General features: G+C 32.9%; 2 protein-coding genes across 2 annotated transcripts; both read right to left on the minus strand.

Moving 5' to 3' along the window:
- Window positions 1-9,276: 9,276 nt before the first annotated feature.
- LOC114073963 lies at window positions 9,277-9,803 on the minus strand. Its single transcript, XM_027911733.1, has 2 exons — window positions 9,458-9,803; window positions 9,277-9,385 (listed from the first exon to the last, which is right to left on the minus strand). Exons 1-2 carry the CDS (start codon window positions 9,772-9,774, stop codon window positions 9,277-9,279), a joined length of 426 nt encoding a protein of 141 aa, XP_027767534.1. The 5' UTR covers window positions 9,775-9,803.
- Window positions 9,804-10,207: 404 nt separating this feature from the next.
- On the minus strand, window positions 10,208-10,972 carry LOC107029945 (proline-rich receptor-like protein kinase PERK2). The gene has a single exon (XM_015231377.1). It carries the CDS (start codon window positions 10,970-10,972, stop codon window positions 10,208-10,210), a length of 765 nt encoding a protein of 254 aa, XP_015086863.1.
- Between the last annotated feature and the right edge of the window lie 2,743 nt (window positions 10,973-13,715).

A 13,715-nucleotide genomic window follows, 5' to 3' on the forward strand; every position in this document is an offset into this window, starting at 1 on the left:
GGGAGCCATTATAATAGCTTTGTAAAGTTGTAGAACATGGTGTCCAAGTCCAAGTAATTGAAAGCCCATAACAATTCTATGTTAACATTCAATTAGCCTACTTTTTAGTTCTTAGACGCCGTTCTTGCCGTTCAATTATACATTTTATCTCCCCTTAAAGCACTTTCCTCACTTAATATATCTTCAATAATTTCATAAGCCCATTAGTATTTGAATTATTATGTATACACGTACCATTTGGAAGAGGGGGGGGGGGGTTGACAAATTAAATATAGTTTAGATGAATTATTTATTAACTCAATTCATTTTGATCAGATTCGTTCTGTAGATCTAGAATTGAGTCTATCCATAGAAATTATCAAAAAGTCATTTTTAAAAAATTTAATATGTTATATAATCTTGTAAAGAAATATTTATAATTCTATGAAGTGCATTTAATATGTTATATAATCTTGTAAAGAAATATTTATAATTCGATGAAGTGCTTAAAACATAGCAAAAATCTAGCAAATTGAAATGTGATTCACTTTTAATCAATTTTAGCCCAAATAACTTAACTTATTTCTAGTCCGATCCTCTCATTTAACACTCCCACGTAATATTATATTTATTAGAGAATATTTAAAGGTTATATTTTGCTTCATAAAAGAAAGAAAGCATATATTTATATTCTCCCAAGCAACTAAATTAGGTGTACCAAGTACTTGTAATATATTGAACTTTTAACTTCCTTTTCACCAAAAATGTTGGCAATTGTTTTAGCACTATGACTTCATTGCATATATGAAAGGAAAGAAAATATAGAAAATTTGAAGAAAAAATATAAGACTAAAGAACAAATAATATTAGCTAATATAGTTAGATGTGACATACAAAAGAATTTCGTTTTCTTTTGATATAAACTCTCAACTAATAAACAACTATTGCGGTGAGAGAAATAGTCAACTTGAGAATTAATAAGAGAATTTTGTTTGGCAAGTTGTTGATTAAATTATTGTGCACCAAATCTAAAAAGTTAGATTCCTTAAAAACATTTTCGTAATACAAAAAAGAGGTTATTAAATACATCGATAACTCTTTAAATTTATTAATAAATTTTATTTAGATAATCGTGAACTACAATCTGTTTCGATTGAGCAATATCTTACTAAACACTTCTAAAGTCAAGATTTTGATTATCTTTTTTCACATGTTTTCAAGCATCTATTATATAGAGTTGTTTACCACTTAAAATTTGTTACTTTTTTTTAATTATATGCATTAACTTCAATAAGCGGTTAAACCCAAGCATATTTCAATTGATGTTGATGTATACAATTAAATGATCGAAGAAACATATTTTATATGATCAACTTATCTATATAATGAACGTTTAAAAATATAAGATGAACATATCTAAATAAAACACTTTATCACATGTTTATTAGGTGCTCGATTTAAATATCTTAATTTAAATATTTAAATAAAATTTATAGATCACTAAATTTAAGAGGTTATCAAAATATTGGGATAAATAACAAATCTAGCCTCCGGGATTTCCTGTTGACAATATTGATCCTATGCAAATAAAATATGGAAAAACAACATAAATGTGAAGACTTTTCTTTTTATAAATTTGTAAAAAAATAATTTTTTTTATGGTTTAATAAGTTGGTCTTATTTGCCTCTTTTATCCAATGCAAAAACATTAGTGAAGACTACAAGTTTCTGCATTTTGGTTAGAAAAGAGGAAACTCAATCTTCACAAACTTAATTAAGCCATGAGGAGAAAACCCTAATGAAGAGATGTTAGGTCACCAAACACCAAAGGTGTTAAGTAGTTCATTGAATAACTAGATTTCTTGTGAGATTGATGCAAACTAACCATGGAAGTATAGCTGTCAAAATAACTTTTACTTAAAGATTGTCAAATGCAGTACCGGACCCAGGATCGTTATTAAGGGGTGTCAATAATTGTAGTAAAAAATATAATTTTGAGGATATAGGGGCATAGCTATCTTTTGTCAAGGGTGTCCGATTTTGGAAAATATACTATATTTATAATAAAATGACACTTTAAATGATTAAATAACACATTTTAGACATTCTTAAAAAACAATAAAGTTTCTTTAACTCAGTGAATTTAGTCGTTTAGCTTAAGCTAAGTCCTTTGCAATCTGATGTGAGCAGGTTCAAATTCCTTAAATATGTTATTTGACTTTTTATTTATTTTTTCTTTTCAATAAAAAGTTAAATAAAAGTGATGTTATTCTAAATTGAATTTTCTCTTCCTCTTTTTTTTGGTCACAAATAAACATGAACATTAAAGCTAAATATTATGTAGTTTGATTTTAAATTTTTTAATATATTTTTTAATTAAAATAATTAATCATTAATGCTACATAATTTGATTTACAAAATTTTAGTGCACCTTTTCATTCAATTATTTTTATTAGCTATTAAATTTTTGGACACTCATCGTAAAATTTTTGACTACGCCGCTATAAGGATAATATGACTAGAACCCATAACTTTAAGGGATTTTCACAACACTTTAACCATCAAACCACATATTGAACTTATGTCAAAAGGTGTTAATGACTGCATATATTAAATCAAAATTTAATATGTACCACAATGTAATTTTGTGACAAAGTTTAATAAAGATGGGTCGCCACTAATCAAATGAATGAGTGGAATTGAATTTGAACACGTCAAAAATGGACTAAGGTAATATATACGCAGGACGACGAGTTATTGACCTGTTCAAAAATTACTGAAATGAGCTAATAACTAGGTGATAATCCATATGGCTTTATTTGTTTTCAACGTTTTATAATGACCCATTCTATTCTACTTCCTCTAGTCCATGTTATATGTTTTTAGCTTTTACATTTAGTCCAAAATAAATAGGTGTTGACAAAAAAATATTTCCAATTTTATTCTTATTTAAGTAAGTGAAATTTACATAATTAAGAAATTATATTTAAATTGATACAATTAATGGAGCCTGTTTTTATTTTCCAAAGGCTGGATAGTTTCTTAAATTATATGCTTAAGCTATAAACATCATTAGGGATGTGCAATATTTGGATTAAATTAAAAATTCAAATCAAATCAAATTCTAATCTGAATTTATTTTGGATTCTTGATGTGTGTGTGTGTGTTTGGTTCGTATTGGATTACACTTCTTTAAAATCAAAAATCAAAAATTCAAATCGAAAAACCGAATGTACATCCCTAAAATATCATTTAGTATAAATCGAAAGGAATATAAATTATGTACTTTTGACTTCATTTGACTCCTGGCCCTAAAATAGTGTTCAATTATGGCTTCTGGCAAGTTATATAATTTAGGCCTAGTTGAATTACGACTTGTAATTTAAGGCTTAGTTAAATTTTACAGCTATTTCAACGTCATTTCTTTTATTTTATTTAGTTTTTGGTTCAATATTTATATATGAGTTGGATTATTAAATTCAGAATTACTAATTAAGGATAGGAGGATTTCAACGCTTAGGATAAAGTAAACTGTGCTCTTAGGGGTAGAATTAAGATTTTTGTAAAGCAGGTTTGAGATATAAAAATAAATATACAAATAGGTTAGTTTAACATATGTTACAGACATGATATTTAAAATTTTTTTTAATCATATATAAATAATTGTAAATTTTTATCAAAGGGAATTCAAATAAACCTCCTCGATCATAGCTAGCTCCGCTCCTACTTTAACACCCTATTGAGAAAAATGGGACAAAAACTAAGTAGAGGGGGTCTCAGTCAGCATTACAACTATTTAAAGTTGTTTTTTTCCATTAAACGAGTATATGTTTATTATTTCAAAAATAATATTTTCATATTTATAATTTATTTTTTACTCAAATATATCAAGAAAGCATAATTATTTTTCTATATTTAATTTTATCCTTGATACAAATTCCTTATTTCATTAATTACTTTTTAAAAGCTAATATTTAAATATTAGCAATATGAATATTATAATAAATTATTATTTAAATGCCTGCAAAATTTAAATTAAATTAGTAAAAATGAATGGACGTAAATAGATTTTTGCCTAAAGCTAAATTAGTAGGTAAAAAGTAAAAAAGTTTGTTATAAATGCTACCTACAACCTACCCAAATTCAAAAGGCTAAATTTAAAAAGGCTAAGATTAAAAAAAAACAATTGTATAAAAAAAAGAAGGAAAGCAGATGCGAATAATTTAAGAATATAAAAGAGACGTAGTTTTTATGAGTTATTCCATAAAAGCGCGTTTATTTGTGTGTTTAAATTAAAATGTTTCCTCAGTGAAACAATTAGTGTTAGTTTTATGGATATCACTTTAATTTTAAAAAGTCATTTAATTTTTACTAGTCAATTGCAAAAATAAACTAGTTACTTTCATTTCACAATTCAACTCGTCATGATTGGCACCCATTTTAACCCTAATCACTATGACCATCCAACTAAGTAAATAATCTAAAACTAAAACTAAGGTATTTAAGTTACAAAAGTAAGTTAAATAAGTAAAATAATGCATAAAAATATGCCTAGAACCTGAAAGTCAATTTACCAAAACTCTAACGACAACAAGACTATGAACAAGGAGTACAACCCCAAAACTAAACAACATCTTAAATAATAGTTTGAGTCCGGAGAGAGTGGACTTAAACGAGGAGAACTCAAGACAGCCCAAAAGAACTAACTCACCTTGAATTCGAAACGATCACCGACCTCCTAAGCGAGGTTTGTCAATAGCTGCCTGAAGATACTCTATACTCAACAAAAATAAGAGTAAGTGCAAAATCAGTATACAATTACCGTGTACTGGTAGGATTACACGGCTATCCCAGTAAGTGAAACATATATAAGTAATTTCAATAATATAATCACGTAACATACCGGGTATCAACAACATTGATTTACACAATCTTCATAGCATAAGAGAACCAAAGTACAACTACTCCTAAAGTCCACTTGTGCAATGCATGAATGACGTCACATTGCATCATTCACACTAAGTAAAAGTCTTTAAGAAGCCATAAGACATAGTCCGTGCACAATGAGTACAATTATCACCTGTAGTTGTTTATCTCACGGAACACAAATTCAAACTGTTAGCATGGCGGAACGCGACAATTCGATCCAATTTTTATGCCGAAACGTGGCAATTGATCCCAATTAGCATGTCGGAACGTGGCAATTCAATCCAAGTTTATGTCGGAAAGTGGCAACTGATCACAGTTAGTATGCCAGAATATAGCAATCCGATCCCAATCACATACACAATCACATCATCAAGATCATACAACAAGAGGTGATTGATGGCTTACAATTATTCGTTAATACACATTTAAATAGTGTGTGATCAATAATGCAACATTATCATACGTACATGCATTATAATTCAGCAATAACAAACATATATCACACCAACATGAAATTACATGCATAACCTACCTCGAATTCAAGTTTGAATCCCCTAAGGTACTTGAGTCTTCCTTTTCCGGATTCTTTCCGCTTGTTCTATGTCTAAAAAAATTAATATACACAAGGATCAACAATCAAAGGTGTAATTATTTGGATTATAACAAACCCAATAACCCTAGACCAAACCCAAGATCATAATACCCAAATTAGGATTTTTCACAATAATTCTTAGATAAAAACCCTTCTCCATTGATAATAATCAAAGAAAATAGGTTCTACGGATCGAAAAACGGATTCGGGGAGTCAAAATCTTACTTTTAGCCTAAAAAATAGTGAAAACCTGTTAAGAACTTGTCTGGGATCGCCTGCTTAGTGCTAAAAGTAAAAAAAAAAAAAAATACCAAATAGGGTCGTCTTAGGGTTTATAAGCGACTTTAAAATGCGTCTGTCGCACTCCCGTGGACCCATCCCACTGCAGCGGCGCCACACTAGCGGCCTAAGTCCTGCTACAACGGCCTCAGCATGGACAGAATGTACTCATTCACGAAAAGATCAATTCTGAGAATTCTACTCGTCTAAATTCGATACCGTAAAGTGCTACAGGTTCCTTATCATCTTATCTAACCACTCATGTAATAAAATTCATTTTATATCTCTTATTCATCACTATATTTTTTCTACACCTTAATGACTCCAATTTCTTCCAAATCTGGAGTAGGTTGGGTAATTCCAAGTTACTACGAAAAAGTTTCTGCCCCAATTCTTTCTTCATTGACTTTTCCATAACGACGAAACCAGGTCGTTACATTTCATTTTCACATGTCCTTAAAGAAGCAATATTTATTTGAAGATTTTACATAATGCGCATATTAATTGATGTTTAGAATTAGATTTTAAAACTAATTTGAGAATAAATAATCAATGCTAAAGGCAGAATATAATTTTTTTTTTGACATTTTAAAATAACATATAATAATTAAATTTTATTAAAAAATAATGAACAAATAAAAACAAATCGAATAATATTCACTAAACATTTTTTTAAACAAAAAAGTCATTCAGCTTTAGTTGTATATCTCCTTTGTTTCCTCTTACGACTTATTCCTCTGCTTAGAAAAAAATAAGAAAAAAAACTTATCCGCATCGAGTGCTTATCTCAAGTCAATGCAATTTTCATTATCATGTGATTTAATGAAGTAAAATGAACAATAAGTTTCACCACATGATATGCATGTATTGGCTTGGTGTATATGAGTAAGTTTTACCAAAAAAATAAAGGAGTAATTGTATATAATAGCAAACTAATAACATAAAATAAATGGAGTAACTACTGTTTGATTTAATTGTGCCCCATAGCAAACGTTTGCGAAAGTTTGCCAGTCGCCTCTCTCCCAAAACTCTCGCTCGCCACTCTCCTATTCTCGCTCACCACTCTCCCTCTGCTCGCTTCTCTCGCTTTATACAACAGAAGTGTATAAATTGTGTTTCTGTTTTGTATAAAGCGAGAGAAAATTGTATATACCTATGCAAAAACATATGTCTTCGTGTTATACACTTAATTATACAATTTACAAACATTTTACTTCGATTCAATTGTATACAAATGCAAATTTTATACAAATATTGTAGCGAAAAAGGCCAGCGAATTATACAATTGCAGTGAAATACAATTTTCTCTCGCTTTATACAACATAAGTGTATAAATTGTGTTTCTGTTTTTGTATAAAGCGAGATAAAAACATATATCTTCTTCATTTACACTTATAATTATACAATATACAAACATTTTACTTCAATTCAATTGTATGCAGAGCAAATTTTATACACATATTGCAGCGAAATAGGCCAGCGCATTATACAATTGCAGTGAAATAGGCCAGCGAATTATACAATTGCAGCGAAATAGGCCAGCGAATCATACAATTGTATGTATAGAGAAGCCAGTGAATTATACAATTTAGGCCAGCGAATTATACAGTTGTATATGTACAACAAATTATACAGTTATATGTTTGCTAAAGAGCGCAATTATGCAAACTTTGCTATAGCATACAAATATGAATTTTTTGTTTGCTATATGTGAAAGTTGCCCAAAAATAAATGACCTTTATTATTTTATAAAAAAGTAATATAGTGAGTTCAATAATAGTTCAATAAATTGACCAATTCTTTTTGTTTGTAAAAATATGGGATAATGCACAAATATCCCTTCAACCTACGCCCGAAATATCAGAGACACACTTATACTATACTAAGGTTCTATTACCCCTCTTGAACTTATTTCTACCCCTTTTTGGCCTACGTGGCACTATCTTGTGGGCCCAACGTTGGTTGACTTTTTTTTCAAGCTAGTGTCACGTAGGCCGAAAAGGGGAAAAAAATTACCTATAAAGGGAGGTAATAGGACCTTAGTATAGTATAAGTGTGTCTCTGAGATTTCGGGCATAAGTTGAGGGGGTACTTGTGCATTTTTCTTAAAAATATTAATAACTTTAATATAATAACACAAAAATTAAGTCTATAACACAAAAAATTAGTCATCTAACCGAAAGTATAACAAACCATTTAACTATAATACTAATGAAAGCAACAAATATCATAAGGATATCAGGGGTTCGTTTGGTACGCGGAAGAGATAAATGAAGTTACTTTAGGAATAAGGATATTTTATAGAATTAATTATTTCATTGTATTATGATAAATTTATTTATTATAATAATACAATTGACGGAACAAATAATTTTGGACTAACTACTATTAGGGGCGTTCATGGTTCGATTTAGATCGATTATTAGACAAAATTAAAATCAAAATAACTTCAATTATTTTGTAAATTTCTAAAACCAAACTGAAGAAACCTTACCCCAGAACAAGAACCAGGTTCTTGTAAGTTGCTTTTTAAGTAAAGACACAAACACTTATTGACTTAAAAACCTTCCTCACTCAAGGAAGGAAAAACCTCGTTTTATTAATTCAATTATAAGATTTTGTGATTACAACTCAATAATCAAAAAGCCTTATCTCTACTACCTCACTCGATTGACTCAATCGATCTCTCCAAAAGGCCAAACCCACCTTTTGTTACAACTCTTACTAACACTCAACCCTACAAAGAGCCAAACCCACCCTTTGTACAATAAATTGTAAATTGCAATCAAAAACAAAACAAGACAAACAGTTCTACACGTTAAAAACCTTCTCACTCAAGAACGTTTTAAACGTAGCAATCCTATTAATTTTGAAGACTTCAGTTTGATGAATAATTCTCCCTTTTCTCTCTGCGTGAAGTCGTAAAATTCTTCCTCTGCATCGTGCTCTTCTTATAGAGTTTTTTTTGCCTTGTACAATCCTTATCAGATAAGGTAAGGAAGTTATTGTTAAACAAGGATTCCTTTTTAAAGTACAATCCTTATTATATACAACTTCCTTCCTTAATAATATATCTAAGGTTTTCCTTATTTGTATCAACTTGTACCTTTAATATATTATTTTTGGCTTTGACAAATAACTCCATTTTACTCGATCTTGGACTCTAGCTTGGCTTCTTTTGCTGCGTACATTTGCTACTGTTCTTTGCGCTTCTTGTCTATCATCAAAACATGAATTATCAATTCTATCATATTCTATCATATTCCCCCTTTTTGATGAAGACAAACAAATCTTTCTGTGTGATGCATGCGCAAATACTCTTCCCCCTTTTGACAAATCAAAAGAATCCAACAGGCGGCTAAACAACCCAATCATCATCCATAACAACAAAATAAGCCCAGCCAGTTGAGCAAAATAAAATGTTCTGGCAACAAAACAAAGAGCAACAATACAAAGTGAAAAACACTAAGAGAATCAGGTTCAAACAACATGCTTTTTCAATGTGGAGGTTGACCAGGCTTAGTTGAAGCAGAAGCCAGCATATCCAGAACTCTGTCAACTCTTGCATTGTTAGCAAGTTGTTGCTGCACCAACTGATCCTTCAACCTGTGTATTTCAGCATTTGAAGAGTCAAGCTCAGCACGTAACTTATGGTTTTCTGACTCAAGAGTGGCGTTCTTTTCTTCAGCTACTTTAAGTTCCCTGAGTAACTGAGCAACAGGACCAGATGTACGTGGAGACGTAGTTGCAACCTGCTCCGACTCCATGGGAATGCCACAATCAGCAAGGATGGTTTGAGTGAACATATCTGCACGAGTCAAAATTCTGCCTTCTCCCAATGGTACTTCAAATGCATCAAACACTCTAGTCAACAGGTTTCCAAAAGCTAACTGATGAGAACCTAGCTTAGGATCCACAATTCTAGCAAGATGTTTGATAATCAGTGTGGGCCAATCAATGCGTTCTTTGCACTCAAGTGCATTCATAAGTCCCATGTCTCTTATGGAGGCAATGTGACGTTGGTGACCTCTACGCAGTATCACCTTATGAACTATCTCGAAAAGAAGCTTATGCAAAGATCTTATAATTCCCTTTAAAACAGTTTGAGCCCTAGAATTTACTCTACCTTGAGAGAATTTGGCTGGCAGACTAGAATTATATGCAAGATTTCCCCAAGTTTGGTTGCATCAAACACAATATCAACCCCCTTTACACTAGACGACACCACATCTCCTTCTAGGAATACCAAGTTCGTATAGAAATCGACCACTTCCTGTTCATAAATCAAACTAGGTTCAAGGAATAACTCCTCCCACCCCTGAAACCTTAGAAGTTCACAAACCTGTTTCACTATATCCATTGAAAGTATATCAGGGTGAAAAGTTCTACCCCTAAGCACAGTTTTGGTTTGGAAGTACTTTTTCTTTCCTACTTTGAAAAATTATCTGCATTTCTTTTTGAAGATTTTGATTTTGATTGAGGGGCTGCAGAATGTTTGCCCTCAGATGCATCATCAGTTTCAGAGTTAAGATTCATTGGAGAAACGGATGAATGAACGGGAGACTTACCCAATCGCCGACGCTTCACACCAGAAGTTGCATCATCAGTTGATTTGACCACATTTGCACTCCTTGTGACTGGCCTGTGTGGACGAACCTGTTTAACTGCAATGTGCTTTCTTGGCCGCCTTGGTTTTTTGGGGTGAAGGGTAATCAAAAGAATATCATCCGTGATTGGGGATGGTGGTGGATTTTGAGGGATGGTTTTGTGAGATGGGGAAGAAGGGGGATTATTTGGGACAGTGGTTGTGGGAGTTTCTGGGTTTGGTGATAATGGGGTTTCTGGGTTTGGTGATAATGGGGTTTCTTGGACTGGTGATAGTGGGATTTCTTGGACTGGTGATAGTGGGGTTTCTTGGACTAGTGATGGTGGGGATTCTATGATGGATGGTGGTGGAGATTCTGCAACTACAGGTGGAGATGCTTCTTTAACTGGTGATGGTGGAGATGTAGCGGTTGGTGGTGGAGATGGAGGCAGATCTGATTTGGATGAAGATGTAGATGGTATGGTTGGGAGTTGGCTTTCTTCCCCAAGATTGGGCACAACGTCAACAACTGGGTTTTCTTCCCCCTGCGAATATGCACTATCAGACGAGCTTTCGTCATCAGAGTAAGCAACGAGTGGATTAGCCATGGTAATGGAAGGGATTTTGGTTTCTTGGTTTTCTGAAGAATGAAGATGAGAGAAAGTTGGTTGCTTGTTTAGAGAGAGTGCTTTATTGGGAACGGTTCTGATGTTGTATTCGAGGGGTTTGAGTAATTATGGGGGATTGACATCGAGGAGACGTGTGCTGTGGCGGTTGCACCTGCTTTTCAGAGAAGTGACATGGGAGAGAGAAGATGGAATTGATTTCCCCCAATTTTATTTTTTTTTATTTATTAATTTTTTTTTAATCTTTAATTTTATTTTTTTTAATTCTTCTTTCTTTTTTTTTAATCAATAATTTTTATTTTTTTTTTAAAAAAAAACTGTTAACTGTAAATAAAATGTAGAACCAACTTGACTGAACCTGGTTTATATCTCCTTAGAACTTGGTTGGGCAGAGTTCAATCTAAAAAGATGAGCCCTAACTCAAGTCTATTTTTCTTAAATGACTCTCTTCCTAGTGCCTTGGTGAAAATATCAGCGNTCTGAAATGACTCTCTTCCTAGTGCCTTGGTGAAAATGTCAGCGACTTGATTCTCAGTTTTGCAAAACTCCATTACCATGTTCCTTTTTCAACATTATCACGAAGAAAGTGATGTCTAACATCTATGTGTTTGGTGCATTTGTGTTGAACTGGGTTTTTGGCCTTGTTCATAGCACTTGTGTTATCACATAGAATTGGAATACAACCTGTTTCTATACCGAAGTCTTTAAGCTGTTGTTTTATCCAAAGAAGTTGGGCACAACATGAAGCAGCTGCAACATACTCAGCTTCTGCAGTAGATAGAGCCACTGAATTTTGTTTTCTAGTTGCCCAAGATATTAAACATGGTCCTAAGAAGTGTGCCATCCCAGAGGTACTTTTTCTATCAACCATATGTCCTGCATAATCTGCGTCAGCAAATCCCTTTAGATCAAAAGAGTCACCAGTTGGATACCAGAGAACCAGGTTCATTGTGCCTTTCAAATATCTCAAGATTCTTTTGACAGCTTTTAGATGTGACTCCTTGGGACAAGACTGAAACCTTGCACATAGACCAACGCTAAACACTATATCAGGTCTGCTGGTAGTGAGGTATATGAGTGATCCAATCATATCTCTATATCTAGTGTCATTGACTGATGAACCTGGTTCATCTTTATCAAGCTTTGTTGTTGTCCCAAAGGGTGTGTCATTTGACTTAGCTCCATTCATATCATACTTCTTCAGTAATTCCTTGATGTACTTTTGTTGATGAATTGAAGTTCCAACTGGAGTTTGCTTAATTTGGAGTCCTAAAAAGAAATTCAACTCTCCCGTCATACTCATCTCAAACTCACTATTCATTAGTTGAGCAAATTCTACTCCTAGTGAGTCATTTGTTCCTCCAAATATGATATCATCTACATATACTTGGACTATGAACAAATCTTTACCTTGTTTTTGAAGAAACAGTGTATTATCAATTTTTCCTCTTGTATATCCATGTGTGAGAAGGAAAGTAGACAACCGATCATACCATGCTCTAGGTGCTTGTTTTAGTCCATAGAGTGCTTTGTCCAGTTTATATACATGATCAGGATACATGGCATTCTCAAAACCTGGGGGTTGTTTTACATACACCTCTTCTTGCAGGTAACCATTTAAGAAGGCACTCTTGACATCCATTTGGTAGAGTGTGAACTCCATGTGAGCAGCATATGCGACCAATATCCTAATTGCCTCAATTCTTGCTACTGGTGCAAAGGTTTCATCATAGTCTATTCCTTCTTCTTGGTTGTATCCCTGTACAACTAGTCTAGCTTTGTTGCGGACTATTTGTCCTTGCTCATCGAGCTTGTTTCTAAACACCCACCTAGTTCCTATTACCGTCCTGTTTTGAGGTTTTGGAACCAGGTTCCACACTCTGCTTCTTTCAAACTGGTTGAGTTCTTCTTGCATAGCACTAATCCAATCAGAGTCTAGGAGTGCTTCCTTTATATTTTTGGGCTCAATCAGGGACACATAGGCAGAGAATGCACACATACTACGTAATTTGGATCTTGTAGATATACCTGAGTTAAGAGGAGTAAGAATGTTTTGCAAAGGGTGAGAGCTTTGATGTTTCCAACTGTCAGTTGGAATACTTACTGGTTCTTGAGGTGCAGATGAACCAGTTTCATTAGTAGACTTATCTCCTATTTCAGATGTTTTATCAGAGAGTATGGGTTCTTTTTCCCATGTTTTTGGTTGTGATGGCTTGGAGCAGGTTCCCTCATTTTGTTCATCTTCTGAATTTCCTTCAACTTCACTAGTATGTTCATTAAAGACAACATGGACACTTTATTCTACACGGTTTGTTCTTTTATTCAGTACCTTGTAGGCCTTGCTTTGTGATGAGTAGCCTAGAAAAATTCCTTCATCACTCTTGGCATCAAATTTTCCCAAATTGTCTTTGTCATTGTTGTGTATAAAGCATACACACCCAAAGGCCCTAAGATGTGCTAGATTAGGTTTTCTTCCTTTTAGCAGCTCATATGGTGTTTTGTTTAACACTGATCTGATCATACATCTATTTATTAGATAGCATCCTGTGTTCACTGCTTCAGCCCAATAGAATTTTGGAAGTTTGCTTGAGATTAACATTGTTCTTGCAATATCTTCCAGTGTTCTATTTTTCCTCTCAACAACACCATTTTGTTGTGGTGTTCTAGGTGCTGAGAAGTTATGCTCAATCCCATTTGTAGTACAAAATTGTAGGAATTGTGAGTT

Source organism: Solanum pennellii, chromosome 9 (genome assembly GCF_001406875.1).
Source record: "Solanum pennellii chromosome 9, SPENNV200".
In the NCBI taxonomy this organism is placed as follows: Eukaryota; Viridiplantae; Streptophyta; class Magnoliopsida; order Solanales; family Solanaceae; genus Solanum; species Solanum pennellii.

What these genes read in the sequence shown, in the direction of transcription:
- LOC114073963 (XM_027911733.1), bottom strand. Translation starts at nt 9,774, where the DNA reads ATGGGACTTATGAATGCACTTGAGTGCAAAGAACGCATTGATTGGCCC. An exon ending in CTTAAAGTAGCTGAAGAAAA is followed by an intron (nt 9,386 to 9,457) that starts GAACGCCACTCT and finishes TGAAATACACAG; the next exon opens with GTTGAAGGATCAGTTGGTGC.
- LOC107029945 (XM_015231377.1), bottom strand. Translation starts at nt 10,972, where the DNA reads ATGGCTAATCCACTCGTTGCTTACTCTGATGACGAAAGCTCGTCTGAT.